Source organism: Bufo gargarizans, chromosome 3 (assembly GCF_014858855.1).
Source record: "Bufo gargarizans isolate SCDJY-AF-19 chromosome 3, ASM1485885v1, whole genome shotgun sequence".
Lineage (NCBI taxonomy): Eukaryota > Metazoa > Chordata > Amphibia > Anura > Bufonidae > Bufo > Bufo gargarizans.
Window position 1 is genome coordinate 426,137,775 of NC_058082.1, and position 17,814 is coordinate 426,155,588.

At 37.0% G+C, this 17,814-nt stretch overlaps 1 protein-coding gene across 1 annotated transcript; it reads right to left on the reverse strand.

The window, feature by feature from the left end:
• Positions 1-410: 410 nt before the first annotated feature.
• On the reverse strand, positions 411-9,083 carry IL10 (interleukin 10). The gene is made up of 5 exons (XM_044286815.1): positions 8,912-9,083; positions 5,816-5,878; positions 5,322-5,474; positions 4,401-4,466; positions 411-2,205 (listed from the first exon to the last, which is right to left on the reverse strand). Exons 1-5 carry the CDS (start codon positions 9,071-9,073, stop codon positions 2,116-2,118), a joined length of 534 nt encoding a protein of 177 aa, XP_044142750.1. The 5' UTR covers positions 9,074-9,083; the 3' UTR covers positions 411-2,115.
• Between the last annotated feature and the right edge of the window lie 8,731 nt (positions 9,084-17,814).

Consider the following 17,814-nt stretch of genomic DNA (forward strand, 5'->3'; position numbering starts at 1 on the left):
GTCCGTAATTTGTAAGGTCAAAAACAGGAGTGGGTCCAAAACAAAAATCACATGTGAAGGAAATATTTGAATCTCTTCTGTGTTTTGGACCCACTCCTGCTTTTGGCTTCCAAATCATGATGAAATTCTGATGCAAAATACTGACCATGTGATCGAAGCCTTCTGAATTCTCCAAATACAGAATCAGTTGTGTTTTTAATTTTTTGGTTCTTGGAAAAATGGTATTCAGGATGGTAAATCTTTGAGGCATGAATTTAAATTAGGGGTCCTATTGGAGGGTAAGAAACAAGGTGCTATCAACCACAAACCGCTAGTATGCAATGAGCCTGAAAAGAAGACAGTCTTCAATGTTGGACTACAGTATGAGAAACTTTCCCCGACACCAAATTCCAACACCTTTAATTCTTTAACAAAATTATTTTTTATTATGAAAATATATCATTAGGTAAAAAACACTCCATAGAACATAGAATAAGAAGAACATTATATTAATAGATAAACATTTGAATTTGATATTCTAAATATATTTTAAACAGAGGTATATTTTTTCTTTTCTACAAAGTGAGTGCTGTCAAGAAAATTGTTTAGTCCTAATGTAATCACCTTGGAAGTACCTGCATCATTTTATATTTTATATTACATTTTTATTGCAAACGTAGGTAGCAGGTCCTCTTTGAGGATACATTTGTAAAAATAGTTAAATATACTGTATGATATGTACATATTGCACATTTAAATAACACATGCTAGCATCCTAAAACTTAAAGGGACACATATAAATAACGTATGTTATTTATGCTAAAATTAAAGTACATGTTCACATTTACATCTAGAATCATGGAGTATTGTGCTTGAAATAATACAAATCATGTTGGATAGCAACATGATTGGTTTATCACACAGGTTTACAGCCAAACCAGGGACATCTATCTGTAAACAGCAGCACTATTTTGGAGTTTTTCCTTCTCACCCAGTACAGAGTAAGGTTCTGGTTGTCTGTGTGACATGCTTTTGAAATAATTGTTTAAATTAAGTGACTCTTTACAAAGTTCTCACAAAAGGTATTGAGTCTTTAATGTAAAACTCCAAGGGGAACATATGCAAAATGAGAATCATAGTCTCTACTAATAGGGAGCAAATAACTGTACACAAGCAGTGGAAAAACAATACTGGGAGTCTTGATTTGTTTGATACTAAGCTTTTTGAGGGTTTTAGACACTTACCTACAGGGTAATCAGCTATTGGTCGCATTTAAGAGATAGTATACATCCTGCAGGACAAGAGTTATTTCTATCCTTTTCTCAGGGAACATTAACTTAAAGACTTCATACTTTTGCCTGGATCTTCTCTACATAATAGGGCTCATGCACACAACCATATTTTCTTCAGTGTGCTATCTTCATGTTTTTGTGGATGGCACCTTTCCACCTTAATTTCTAGGGGAACATGCATGTATTTTTTGTGGTTCTGTGTGGCTGTTCCACAAACTATAGAACAAATCCTATAATAGAATAGCTTTTTCTATTGATAGTAGAAAAATATTGAATGCACATGTAAGTTATCCAGATTTTCAGGACCCATGTACACGAGCCCTTAGAAGAGACAAACAAAGCCATAAAATGGAAGTAAACAATTATCTTCATCGTAGCAAACATACTGTAGCCTAGCACTAAAACATGCATTTGATACAAAGTAACATAAGACATGAGACACCTCAATATGTGTACAACTGGGGGGTTTTCAGCATTTAGCATCATGAAACTAATCAACATGATCAAGTATCAGCCTCCCTAATTTTTAGAGATATATTTCACATTCAACAGAATGTTCATCATTTGTTATGCTCTAACTAACAAAGTCCATTTTGTACATTGTACTTCATTTATATTTTCATATCTCTGATCCTAAGCTGGTCAATTATAATAACGGCAAAGCAGTTAAAATGACTGTCAGTACATCCCAAGTGACATTTAAGCATGTTGTGGCAGTAATACTTGACCTCACAAATCTTCACTTTAAATGTTTTCTCATTTCTTCCATATGACAATGGGGGATGAATGCCCTCAATTTCAGGTAAGAAAACAATGAAGTAAAAACTAATCAGATTAAGATCTATTACTTCTTCCTGGACATAAGGTATTCTTCAATGTAATCAATGAAGATGTCAAATTCTCCAACTGCTTTGTAGATCCCTTGTTCCTTTAACTGGAAATTAAATAGAATGAAAATTGTAAGAAAGACATCTTAAGAATATAGAAGAATACTTAAACTGTATTAGTTAAATATACAGCTGAACTATTACTACTACTATAACTACTATAAAAATTACTGCAATTACTATTTGTACTAAAGCAACTATTATAACTAGGCTTGAGCGAATCGAGCTTCGTATCTGAGACCTGAAGTCAATTGGTTTAAATGCTTTGTTTTTAATGCTGTCGACCTGTCCCGAAGAACATTAAAATGTATTGCCTACGTGTAGGCAAAATTAATTCCACCCAAAGTTGCGTGAGACTTCGGTGAATTAATTCAGTATTCATTTCTGCATCTTTAAAAACAAAGTCAGGTACCTCGGATTCCTAATTTTTTAAGTTTTTAAAGATGCAGAAAGGAATACTGAATTAATTCACCGAAGTCTCGCGACCTTGGGTAAAGCAATGTTTGGCTCCATTGAGCCGATAGATTTTAATCCTGTACAGAGACATGATGATGCTGATGATCCGAAGCTTGATTTGCTCAACACCAACTATAACTACTACTATAAGTAGTAGTAGTGAAACTACTACTTCTACATTTACTACTAGTATTATAAAACCTATTACTACGTTAGGTTATTACTAGGTTATTACTATTATTATAATTATTGCTAAAATTAAAACAATTACTACTGCTACGGTGTAACTATTGTAAACTAATACTAATAGTATAAAAACTACATGAATACTGAATTAATTCACCGAAGTCTTGCGCGACCTTGGGTGAAACGAAGTTTGTTACTAATAGTATAAAAACTTTTTTCTAGAACTACTATAAAAACTACTATTACAATTGCTACTAGTATTAACCAACTGCCAAAGTACCACTATTACTACTACAATTACTACTAGTACTGAAATAGCTACTACTATAAATACAAATAAAACATATAGTATTAAAATTACAGTTATTTAGTTTAGAAAAAAGATGGTTAATGTGTGATCTAATTACTATGTAGTGTTCAAGAGGTGCCTGGATGGATTACTTGACTTTAATAATATTACAGGATAAAGTTACTAGATCTCCAAAGAAGGGTCTTTGTCCCAGGGACTTCTATTTGCCAAATTTGGAGTCGGAAAGGAATTTCTTTCTCTAATATAAAAAATTGCCTTCTCCCTCATTGCTTCAATAGGCCAATCTGGTTGCTGGTTGGACATATGTCTTTTTTCATTCTTACAAACAATGTTACTAAGTAACTACAACTATGTCTTGGTTTTACAATTTCAACAAAAGAAATGCTAGCATCATTTTGAGCTTTGGATCTGGGAAAAACAGCGTGGATCCTAAAAATGCATCTTTTTCATGAATCTATGAATTTTGTAAGTTCTGATTTGGGTATTATGCTTATAAACGAGGGAAAATTGAGTTTGTAATTGCAGATAAAATTGTGGATGTTGCACAGGGAGGACAGCACTTCTGCAATGCATAGTCATGGACAATGTGTCATTCAGTCTTCCTGTCATTTCCTAATTACAGGTACTTCAGAATTATTACGTGTTATATATATTTTTTTTACATACATATGCAGATTCTTTGCTGACATAGCTAACAAACGTAATAATGCCAACAGCAGCTATAGTTTACATCATTCCTTCCCCAGGAAGCTTCTTCATTATAGAGGTTGGCAACTGGTGAAACAGGAAACATATTAGCTAAGTATATTGCTTAAGATGCAATGACATCTTGCAGTGTTATTCAAGCAGGAAGTTTTATGTATTGCTCTGTCTATGAATGGCCATTTTATTTTACCCTTGGGCAACTTATAGGGGATTTCCGGTTTTCTGTAAATACATGTTATTCTTTACGCAATAAAAAGTAATGCAATTTTTATATATATGTTTTGTATCTATTCCTTGCGGTTTTTAAGATCTCTGCATGCTGTCTTTTAATGAGAACCTTCATTGTTTACTACCCAAAGTGTAAAATCAGTCCTGGTCATGTGACTCTAATGCAGATACTCATTATAAGGAATGGCTATCACAAGCCAGACCCCTGTGCCATCATCATATGACCAGGACAAATTTTCAGCCTTTTTAATAAAAAAATGAATTTGCCTTATTTGTACAAGCTGTTATTTACCCCTTAAGACTACTAGTTTTACAGTCTTTCGTAACATGGCAAAAACAAGTAGGAGACCCACTTACTGTAGTATACTTTTCCTTGATTTCTTGTACCGCTTTGCTTTTTTTGTCACATGGAAGAAAACGTTGCTATAAAGGAAAGACAGAATACAGAATGTAAGAAACATTGTATGACGTTATAGTTGAGTGTCTGACATGACAAAAAAGCAACTTCTCAGCTTTAGCGCTCTCACAGTTGAAAACATTCTAGACCCCTTACAGGTCTGTCTTTCCTTAACTTCTCCTTTGGCTCAACATATCCTGAGATGATTGGTGCATGATGACTAGCTTTTTTTAAGAAACAAAACATGATTTTGAAGTACTCTGGCAGGAGATGTGAATGCTATAGGTTTCTATATGTGGCCAACCAGTGGTTGCTATGTGAATTTTAGCCTATCAAGCTTCAAAAATGCATTGAATCTGTATTTTGAGAAGTTGAAGTTCTTAACGCAATTAGCAAAAAGGTAAGGGTGGCCATATCTGTATGTCTCTAGGGGGTACTCCCATTATCCTCATTCTGTGCTTTTAATGTGCAGCACATTGTATATTCATAACTTAGGAGGTACTACAATGTAGTGATCTTCTAACATGTCATAAATACAATGAGAACATCTAACTGATTTGTGATCTGAGACCAGTACTGATATGTAGAATACAATTTCTATATAGAGAGCTTTATTTGGTAGTTTATTTAGATTTAGTCTACTGCACTATTCTTCGCAGCCAAAAATACTGTAACCTCAATGGAACACTGACAGACCCCCATTCAAGTCAATTAAGCCTGTTGTGGTTCATCATTATCTGTCTGAAAGCAGATCTGACATCTGCCCAGCATCCACCAGCTGATTTAAGTACCAATTACATTGTAAATAACACTTATGTGAATAGAGCATTTGAGCAAATAGGATTTAACCATATATATTTGTACATTTTCAATATACTCACACAACGTTTTATTGTAAGTTTCAGGTCTAGGAGCTTGTCCTTCATGAAATGAACATTTGATGTTACATCATTTTTGTCTACTTTTGCAAGTGGTAGTACCTCATCCAGGTAGAACCGAATCATTTCAGATACAGTCTGGCAACCAATTGAACTCTGTAAAAACAGCAAGAAGAAAAAATAAACATAAATTTCTTGTCTCCCAAAAATGAAAGACACTCTAAATTACATACTACAGATGAATAATTCTCCTGCATGTATGGAGCAAGTCAGAGAGTGAAAGAATTGGATATTCTAATCTGTAGTCCGAATAGTTCCAAGCTCCTGCTAAAGTGGAGTGTGGTGGGTCACTTTCACCAAAATATGTCCTAAAATGTATTATGGTAATTAGTTATCGCAGTGGATAATTTTTTTTATAACAACTGTAATAAGCCTAGGCTAAAATCTTCGGAACATGAAAATATGTACTGACATTGAGTAGGAAAGAAATACATTACCTTAAAGTCATCCAGCAAATTTTTTTCAAGCAATATTGTGTCAAGGGCATTGTCTTTCATTTGCTGAAAGAGATAAAAACACTACATCAGGTTGATAGAGTCATGTTTATAATATCTTTATAGTCAAGATAATTCATTCTGCTACCCATTCGATGATATGATTGAGCATTCAAATACTTCAGGAATTATTGGGAATTCAGAACCCTAATATTTGAAACCATGACCTTCATGACGTTCTTCCTAAGATTGTCGTTGGCAAAAACCTACATGGCATTCCTAATCATTGCCACAGGTAAACATGCTGCTCACTAGACAAATGAGCAAATGCTTGATTGGATTTTTTATGTGGCACCTGATACCATTGTTTGTCGGCAGCACATTACTCTGTGTAAGTAAAGTATGCTCTGCCAAGAAATTAAAACTGTGTCAGGACAAACAAGGTATTATAGATAGTTCATCCTCATACTACAGAAACCTGCCACCTGTAGCTGCAGATAATGAGTGGCAATTGACATGCTATTATCGCCAATCGGCGCTCGTTACAGTGCAGGATATTTGCCAGTGCAAAAAATAGAAAATAAAATAAAAACTCCTTTGTCCATGGTTGGGCTGGCCCATCAAAATACTAGTGGCTCCTCTTTGCTGGAGCAGCAGAAGAGAACCCTGTTTGGAACTCACTGGTTGATTTCCTCAGTTGATAAGTAACCTTTTTGAGCTTATTTATATGTTCACTTATAAAATTACATGTTATGATGCAATTGAAAATGAATATGTACAAGTGGAAAATGGGCCCCCAGATTAATTTCATCTGGTGAGGCCAAGGAACCTCAGTCCTATGCTGGTTATACCATTGTGTGGAGAATTAACCCACAACTGTACCAACCTTCTAATGGTACAAGATCCACGTGATTATAAATATATGGAAGCATTAGCAACACTGAGTCTATTATGTGAACAAGTGTGTTATATTAACTATGAGTCACTCTGACGATCATACAAGAACAGAGCTTTTAGGTGAGAGGCATCGTCATAGTGAAAAAGCCAGTATTTCCTCCTCTACTACTACATGTCATGTTTGTAGCATTTATAATTTACTACATTAGCTTTACTTTATGTGTTTTATCAGGAGCATCGCCAAACAGATGTGATCATAGAGCATGTGAGGACATCAACCACAAGCACTACTGGAGATGGCTATATGTCATTGAATGAAGAAAACTATGACCTAAAATGCTTTATTGTAATTTGTCAATGAAGATACAAGGGTGTGTCATGGATTTTCCAAAGTTCACACTTTAAGAAATGCTGAGGTAAGGAAGCTTGCATTCCTACAATATCCTTGGCTGGTGACTTCTTCTTGTGGTGTCTTTCTAGTTTGGAGGTGCGGGTTTTGTTTTGTAAGAATTTAGAAAGAGAACTTGCAAAATGCAAATTCCTTAACTGAAATTGTGGGAGTGTTGCATCATTTATGTAGCGTACTCAATGGGCTTGTGACTCACCAGCTTTATGAGAATTTTATGAGAAAGAATAAATATACAAAGATTTTGTAGCATGCTGCAGAATTTAAACTCGGCTCCTCAATGAAGATCTCAGGAAATGTGGCTGCAGGTAAGAGAGAAGCAGCATTATAACTGCATAACTGCCTACAGATTAATAGAGGTGCAGAGGATAAGACTTACATCCATACAGATACTGTATCTCCACAGTTATGAGAGATTACATCCACACTGCCTTTTTTATATTGATTTGTCAGGAGTTTTGTTGCATGCAAATGATGTTGTAACTGAAGAAAGTTGGTATAAACGTTTTTCTTCACTCAGGGCAAAGATTTAGCTCATTCCCCTATATCTACACAGGTCGTGGCATACTCTAACTCTGTATTTAAATACCCAGGTCAAGGCATAGCAGGTTTTTGGCACCACTTGGCACATAGAATGTGCCCCACCAGTTGCCCCATAAATCTCAAATTAAGGTATGAAGGACAAAGGGAGACATTTATCATGTGCGGCTGTTTTTATGCCATTTTTACGTCTGTCTTTGCTTTGTGTGCCTGTTCCAAATGTATGCAATGGTGCATCCTAATAAAGTATTTGGTGGGAGTGCTATGTGGTTTACACGTCTATGTGTTAAAGCACACCAAGGGGTTGCCTGTATTGGAGTTTTTCAAAAGTTTATCATAGTAAATGTGCCTAAATCCAGGTCTAATCTCACTTTTAACCCCTAAATATTCTTTGAAGTGTGGACAAGGAACACCAAATGTCAAAAATGGACAAGGAACACCAAATTACGTTTGAATAAATGTCACAAAAAATACTACAACCACCATGACTTATCTGATTTGAGAAATGTCCCTTAAAGTTTCTATATATAAAAAGACAAAATGTTTTACTAATATCTTTCAAGGGGTTGTCTCATTTATTTATATCAATATCAGATTGTCGGGAGACCGACTCTCTGCACCCTCGCCAATCAGCTATTGACTGTAGCGCTCGTACTAACGATGCTTCCTCTTCGCTCTTTACCTGCTTGCCACCGCAACCGCAGCGGTGAGCAGTTGTAATTACAACTAAGCCGACCCATTCACTTTTTTGAGATGGCTCTATCGTGTCCAATTGAATAGGAAGGAGACGTCCCATTGAAGTGAATGGGGGCGCCATAGTTGTAATTACACCTGCTCACTGCTGCAGTTGCGACAGCGAGCAGGTGAACAATGAAGAGAAGGCAGTGCTCATAGAAACAGCTGATCGGCTCGGGTGCCGAGAGTCGGCCCCTCACCAATCTGAAATCGATGACCTTTCCTGAGGACAGGACATCAATATAAATAAAGCGTACAACCCCTTTAATGTCTAAGTTAATTGATAATTAAAAGTGTCTATAAAAATAATTTTCTAATTCAACTCATATTGCATGACATACAGAAGATTTTTTCACTATTAGTCTTATGTGAGCTTTGCATGAGAAAATTGAAAATTATATGAGCACAAACACATGAAGAAAGAACACAATGCATGAATTTGAACATCAAGAAACATTAATCATAAGTCACTGGCAGAACCTAAGGGCAAGCTTTAGTTATCACTGCGTTAAAATACTTACAAAATAATCTTTGACTTTCTGGAAAGTGGATCTCAGATCTCGGAGTTTGGCAGGGAATATGTGCATTACACGTTGACAGCTTCCTTCCCCATCACCACTTTGACTCTTCACCTCCTTACAGCAGAAGAAATTCAGCACCAGCAACCAGAAAAAAAGCTTCATGTTTCCTCAGATAAACAATTTTCCTGCACAAAAGCAAAAAAATGATACAAAATGCCTAAGCCCATTGTCCTGTTATATATTGTAATTATTTCCTGTCTCCGCCCCCCTTTCATCATTACTCTCTCCCCTGCTAGTAAATGCCTTGGCTGCTCACGGTAGGCAAATCATGTTCCATTTGTGGTTTGTGGTTTGTTGATTCTTTAAAAAAAAAAAATAAAATTATTCCCAACGAATTATAGTAAATGTTATATTCCTGATGACTCTATGTAAATGTCTTCACTTAAATGATGGTGTTGAATTATTTTTATTTTTTTTGGTATGGTATTTATATTGTATGCTATAATGGATTCTGTTTGCTCTTTTGCCGAAGATGCACACTTTTTGAAATTAGTATCTTTTCTGTAGTGCACGTCTAATGTCATTGGAACTAGCCTATTTAACTAATAAGTATATACAGTATATTGCAATATTAAATATATAACTAATGCTACTGCCGGCAATACTATATTCCTTGATTGCCGTAAAGCTGAGAGTTTGACAATCTTTCTATTTTAACCTTTTTGCTGCCTAAAATAGAAATAAAAATTGGAGATGGCAAAGTGCTGAGAAATAAATTGTGTCATACCTCAGTTGGGATGCTAACTGAGGTAAAGTTCTCAGTTTATGGATGGTGCATCCTTAAAGGGGTTCTTCAGGATAGGTCATCTATATTAGTCTGACACCCGACACCCCCTCCGATCAGCTGTATGAGGAGAAGGCATGCCATAGACATAGCAGCAGTGAGCAGGAAGAGAGACAGGAGACGGCACGCAAATGGTACAGCTGATAGGCGAGGGTACTGGGTGTCGGACCCCCGCAGATCTGATGTTCATGACCTATCCTGAGGACTTGGTGTTCATGACAGTAAAAATGCTCTTTTTGTGTGTGTGTTTTTTTTTTTTTTTTTTTAGAGACCCTGTTATAAGAACTTCAAAACCTTGTCATGAACATAATGTATTTGTATTTTGTAGGTGTTTTGCTGAGACAATCTGTCTATTTCTCTCTGTCCCGTTCCTGAAGCTCACATCCAGCTCTCTCTTGCAGACACAGAACGCTCTGCAGCACTGTGTGGGAGGAGCTTAGGCAGCAGGCCCCTCCCACACAGGCCCATCTGTACCTGCAAGCTGAATGGTGGAGCAGGGAGAAGTATCCCTGCTTCACCATTCTGTGCTCCGCCGGCCTGAAGGAGAGATGGAGCTTGGGGTGGACAGTGAGTGGACAGTGAGTGACAGAACTGTGGCTCCCAGTGCTCCAGCAATGAGCGCTTCCACTTGTATTGATGGAAGCGCTCATTGCTTCTGGCACCACCCTCTGACAGCGGGTATCTGGTGCGGAAAGCCCCCCCTGCCGCCCCCCTCCCTTACTACTGCTATCAATCTATCTCATATCTATCAATCTCTAACCATCTACCTTTCTGTCATATTTTGTCTCTCTATCTATCTCTATCTTTCTATCATATGTCTATCTTTCTTCTGTCTGTCTATCTGTCACCTATCTATGATTTTTTTTATATATGTAAATGAGCCTTTCAGAGCAAAAGGAGCTCTGCTCTCTCTGCAACTGCTGCACTCTCTCCACGTTGAATGACAGCCCAGGCAGTGAAAATGTCATCACTCCTGGCCCTGTCAATCAAAGTGCAGAGGTTGTGGCAGTTGCAGAGGATGCTGAGCCTCTAGGTGTAATGGTAACACCCCCTTTGCTCCTAGAGGCTCACTTGCATATTGTAAAAAAATATTTTTCTCAGCAATGCAGGCACATATGAACATGGGACCAACACAGATGCCTTCAGCTGCCAAACCCACATGTAACAGGTCAGCCAGGTTCATCAGTACAAATCTTCTGACAGATGCCCTTTAGGGGGTTAATAAAAAAAAATTATGACTGTCCACAATATTTAAGTTCCAAAAATGTTTGTCTGTTATATTATGTGGTACAATATTGTTCTAATATGTTGTTCAAACAAAAACTTTATTTCCTTTGAACAATGACTTTGAGTGGACCATCTAAAAGTATATATAATGTATAATATATACCATCTAAAAGTACAATTACTGTATTTTTGTAGATATTTCTATATGGTGATTACAAGGTAGTAATTATGTGGGTGTAGTGATGATGATATCATCCATATAATCTTCTGGGCACTGGACAATATACTGTATCTGTGCACTATGAGGAAGTATAGTGTTACAAGGCAGTGATATCAAGGTATTTTATAACCCATTGCCTATATTAAAGGTGCTGTACAGGATTTGATGAATATCACTGTTTCTTCCAAAGGCAGAAACTCACTTATCCTTGTGATTTGTCTAGTATTTTAGCTCATCTCCTGTAAAGTGAACAGGGCTAAGCTGCAATTCCACAGGCTACCAGTGGACGGGTTGCTGTATTAATCCTGTGCCACCCATTTAAAGCGCTTCTACGTTCTTATCCCATTTGCGTTTGTCTTGGCCATCACCTTTTGATTCCCTAAAAATAAGTGATGTTACAGTTTGTACTGTTAGATCTATTCACATTTGATAATGCTGGTCAATACATATTCACAAATCAATGGCACCAAATAATAATAGTGATAATAATATTCACTTCATAAACAAATACATGGTCCATAGGGTTTATTGATTAAGAATAGCCTATATGTACCAATTTTTTTTATTCTGTAGTAAATGACACATGCACAATAAACACATGACTCACTATCATCCTCCCTGGAAAAGCCCTGTGTTTGACTCATAGCATTTGAAGGCAGTGTCGTAACTCGTAACCACTGTGTGTATGTAACCCAACATATTACATGGTGTAACCATTATTTAGCATTTTACTGAAGTGACTGCTTCTACTGTTAGAGTCCATCATACATATAATATTTATCAATTCATTTTTACAAATCAATGACTTTAAAGAGGACCTTTCACCACTCCTGACATGCCTGTTTTAATAGCTTCGTGCATTCCAGATGTAACTAGTGATGATCGGCAGGTCCCATATTCGAATTTGCGATATTTCACAAATATTCGCTCGAATATTAGTTTCATATTCGCAAATATTCGTATTCAAGATTATTTTCGCGATTGCGATTAATCTAAAATGTAAAAATCGCGTAATGCGAAGTTGATCAAACAAGAATATATAGCAGTAAATATAGTGCTATATATTCGTTTAATGAATATTCGTCATATTCTAAAACAAGAATACATAGCAATAAAGCGAATATTTGAGAAAATACAGAGCAATTTAGCTAAGCTAATATAGTGCTATAATATTTTTTTTATAGTGTACTTTTTTTTCAAATCTGAAGTTCAGAAGAGAACAAAAAAATTACTATAAAAAAAGATTATAGCACTATAGTAGCTAAATTGCTCTATTTTTTATTTAGCTATACTGCTATATATTCTTGTTTTAGAATATGACGAATATTCTAAAAAACAAATTTATAGCAATATGACGAACATATTCGTTATTTAGAATATTCTCCTTTTTTTTTTTCAACCTGTACAGTTTTTCGGCATACTCCTCCCCGACAAGCGTCCCCGTCACCATGGGAACGCCTGTGAGTTAGAATATACCGTCGGATCTGAGTTTTCACGATCGCAGGGAAAACTCAGATCCGATAGTATATTCTAACCCACAGGCGTTCCCATGGTGACGGGGACACTTGTCGGGGAGGGGTATGCTAACAACTGTACAGATTTGGGGAAAAAAAAGATTAATATTCTAAATAACGAATATATTCGCTATATTGCTATATATTAGTTTTTTAGAATATTTGCAATTTTTTTTTCCATATGAAAACATGATTCCTTCCTGCTTAAGTTGCTTGGGCGCCAATGACTCATTGGCCCACAAGCAAGAAGCAGTGAGGAATCATGTTTTCAGATAGCTAATAGCCAATAGCTAATATATAGCACTATATTCAAAATATTCGCGAATTCTCGAAATTGCGATATTCGAGATAAAAAATAGTTATCGAATATTCGCGCTCAACACTAGTAATAACAATTCTGGAGCATCAATTTTTGTTGTGCCATTCCTTTATTATTCCTACTAGAAGTTATGAATGAATTGCAATTAGCCTTCAGTAAGGGTACAGAGGGGAGGTAACAAGTCGGGGGTGTTTACCTGCACAGTCTGAAAATGGCAGCACTGATTGGATAGAGTGAGTCTCTGCAGGTACACACCCCCAACTGGTTACCACCCCTCTGTACCCTTACTGAAGGCTAATTGCAATTCATTAATAACTTCTAGTAGAAATAATAAAGGAATGGCACAACATAGAGTCATAAGAGTAGATGCTTCAGAATTGTTATTACATGGGAAATGCATGAAGCTATTAAAACAGGCATGTCCGGAGTGGTGGAAGGTTCTCTTTAAAGTGAGTCTGTCACATACTTTTCTCTAATATACCTACCAGCAATTATATGTATTATAAACATGCATTTCTCTCATCTGGGTGTTTATTCTATGTCCTGGAAAAGCACTTTTAGGCCTCATGCACACAAACGTATTTTCTTTCCGTGTCCGTTCCGTTTTTTTTTTGCTGACTGTATATGGAACTATTCATTTCAATGGGTCCACCAAAAAAAATGGAAGTTACTCCGTGTGCATTCCGTTTCCATATGTCCATATTTCCATTCCCCCAAAAAAATAAAACATGCCCTAATATTGTCCACATAACGGACAAGGATAGTATTGTTCTATTAGGGGTAAGCTGTTCCATTCTGCAAAATACGAAATGCACATGGACATCACCCGTATTTTTTGCGGATCCATTTTTTGCAGACAGTAAAATACATACGGTCGTGTGCATGTGGCCTTATTCATATGAAAAATGGCTCCCGAATGCCCAGGTGGGCTGCCAAAGCCTGCCATCCTTTCCTGCTGTCTGTTCCTCCCCTAACCACCCAAGGCTTCCTCTTCTCTCCCCTAAGGTCACGGTGATGCAAAACCTGTGCATGCTGTCTGTGCTGTGCTTCTGGTGCCTGTGCAGTACATTCCCTTTTGGTGGTCGATATGGAGCTGCATCACCATGACATCAGGGGAGAAAGCCTAGGGTAGTTAGAGGAGAAGCAGACAGCAGGGAAGGGTGGTAGGCTTTGGCACTTTCACTTTTTTGAACAGCAGTATAAGACATCACACTTCAGTTATTTGACCAGTTATTTTCATCATTTATTGTGAGCAAAACCAAGTAGTAAAGCCTACTCAGAGATCAGGTATAATGGAAAGATCTGCTCCTGTTCTCTGTTTTTGACCCGCCCCTGGTTTTGGCTTACAATCACTGATGGAAATAACTGGTAAAATAACTGAAGCGTGAACTCAGCCTAAGGGCTCGTTCACACAAACATTTCCCCTCTGTGCCGATGCTGTGGACCGCAATGCACGTGCACTGACCGTGGGCCAGCTGCATGCGGATCGTGGACCCATTCACTTGAATGGGTCCGCAATCTATCCATTCCGCAAAAAGATTCTGTTCCGCAAGTTCTATCTTTTTGCGGTGCAGAGGCACGGAAACCCAGGAAGCACTCCGTAGTGCTTCCGTGGGATTCCGTTCCATGCTAATGTTTCATTCCGCACCCCCCCATCTCCGGGTTTGTGGACTCATTCAAGTGAATGGGTCCTCATCCATGATGCAGAATGCACATGGCCAGTGACCCGTGTATTGCGGACCTGCCGTATGCGGGCAGCAATACGGCAATGGAGGGGCAACGGTCATGTGAACGAGCCCTGAATGATGTAATATTTTTATTTTGTGGGTCAGTATGATTATGTCAGTACCAAAGTTGTACAGGTTTTATTTTGTTTTTCTACGTTTGCAGAATAAATGTTAATTATATAAGAACATTTTTTATTTTTCGTTTGGTGTAGGTAAATTCGGGCTTTATTTTTTGCCGAATGAATTGTATTTTTCATTGGCACTATTTTAGGGGTGTGTGACTTTTTAATAACTTTTTATTAAATTTTTTGGTAGGCGGAATTACCATAAGCCAGCAATTTTGGCATTTGTTTTTAATAAAAATGTATGTTGTTCACCAATAAGTATTGTTTTTAAATATTTTGTATTTTTACAATTTTCAAGCAAAAAGGGTGATTTTTTTAACTTTTAGTTGATTTTTTCTTTTTCCAAATATTTTTTGACCCTTTTTAACACTTTTCTAAGCTCCTGAGCCCATGCCATCACAATACTGTATTTTTATGTTGCTGAGTCTGCTTACAGAAACGGGGTTAAGAAATACCGGTAAGTATTTGTACAGGTAAGTATTTGAGCATTGGTGGAAGAATTGGTGGAAGTGAGTGGTATGCGATTTTCTACCCTTGCTTAACCTCACTGGACCATATCAATATCTGTTCTCACAGATTATCAATTATACCAATTTTTGCACATCATTTGTTCTTAGCCATTTTAGAGACCATAATGACACCTGGAGTTAATAGAAGCTAGATGCTCATGAGATTATTGCTAGAGTACAATATATTCCAGGGTTTATTTATGATATTTAACTCTCATTTCCAAGGGTTATCTTTCAAGAATATTGCCTGCTGCCTCGAGCCTGGAATTCAGCTTCCCTGTTTGGTTTTCATTGTTTTGGTAGGATCTCCTTCTCTTATAAATTTCAGACATTCCTGTCAGCTCCAGAATTCTTCTTCAACCACCTTAGAAGAAGCAACTCTACTTTCTCTACCTATAGAAAATTTTATGTTAATATTTTTTTTTGTGTGGAATGAATCACCCAGCTCTAGGGTTGGGTGAATGTAGGTTATAAGTATAAACTTTCTGTGGCTATTGGTTTGAGCTGAAATAGCCGAGCCATTGTTATTGACCTGTTTTGTATCCGTTAATAAAGCTTTGTGGCCTGTTTAATCCAAATTATGTTTTATGAGTAATTTATTTATTTAAGGGGTTGTTTATACTGTTATATTTGAACACATAATTCTAAGCTGTTTTGTGTCCTAATTAGAATCTGCTTAGATTGGTTATTTGGCTGTCCGCAGCCTGGAAGAAAAGCTTGGGACCTATTGATCAAAAGAACTAGCCTCTAATTCTCAGATGGATTCGCAAGATTTCTTTCACACCAGCCCATAGAATGCCCCAATATTTTATTGTTAATAAAATGCAAAACTAAGTTCCATATGAATAAAGATCCACTGTGATCTACAGGTGATCTACACTTTATGAGGGAATTTTCTAAAGTGTGGAAATTTTGGAAGGCATCGGTTGATGTGTTTTACTATGATTTATCACATAAGAATCTCATTGCATCCCAAACCCTGAATTCTTGGGGAAATATCATTATTGGGTAACTCCAAGTATATAGCTCTGGCGATAGGACAATTGCTATATTATATAACAAGGTATTTCCCAGGAAAAGAGAACCATAGCACCATGCTGTGTACAAGATGGATTGTTGGATTGGTTATATTCCCTTGTCATGTCCCAAGGCTTGTTAAAAAATTGGACTTTGACTCATAGTGAACCACTTCCCAAAAATGTCGATAGCAGGATGGTTCTCTTTCCCTGGGAGATATTTCTTTGCATATTATTTTCCCATGGAGCATTGTCACGAAGTCTTCATACCATGGAGCATTGCCAATAAGTCTCCATACACAACTGACCTTAAGAAGAGCCAATACCCCACCTAAGCTATGTTATACAAGGAAACATAAATTAAAAACTTTATATCTGAAGATATTATGTGGAAAATGTATGCTAATATATATTTTATAAAAACACAATATACAAAAAGAAAAGCTACATTTCCAAATTTAGCTCATTTGGGTCCCTTAATATAAGAAACATATGACTTATTAGAGATGAGCGAAATTTAGAAAAATTCGATTTGGCCGGTTCGCAAAATTTATTGGAAAAAAACGGCTATTTCCTGGCTGCTGAGAGCCTTTATAGTGGTGTAGAATACTGTGCCTTGCAGTAACACGCATAGGGAGTCTGCTGTGGTAGTGAAATAATACTGTAAATCAGTATGACATGCAGATGACAGGCGTCGCTCTTAGAATCACTGCACACTTCACTTATTTTGGCAGTCACGGGGCCAAAACTGACCAAATAACTCAAGTATGAACTCAGCCTTACAGGTCGATGTTAGCGCCAAGAAGAAGCACGCTTATTTTACACCGTCATCAGCTCATTCCACATAGATATCTACAGAGCCTGTTCTATTAAACGCTTATACAAGTAGAGCTCCCTGACAAAGTGGAGAGGGTGTTAGCAGTAAGTTTGTGTTGACGTCACTGATTAATTTTCCCCATTTTCTGATCCATCAGAAAAAATACCCAGAAAAAACGGATCCTGTCTGTGGAGCATATGCCTTAACTCGGTCAGCATTTGCTCAATAATCCATCAGTATTGCTAAAGAAAAAAAAAACATATTGAATCTAAAACAGAGATGAATGGAATATTTGCATGTTTTCTGTGTTTTGCACCCACTCCTGCTTTTGGCTACCAAATCATAAGCCAATTCTGATGGACCATACAGGCCTTAAAGCTGCTACACAGACAGGATCCATTGTGCATCTCATTTTTCCTTCCTTCCGACAGATCAGAAGAAGTGTCAAATAATTGATTATGTCAGCCAGGCTGAAAGCCAAAATAGTGGACCAGTCATAAAGTGGGGAGGGTGGGAACAGCATGAGAAGTCCACAGAGTAGACCTATGACTTAGTGGTGAGGTTAAAGCAGCATGAGGAGACCAC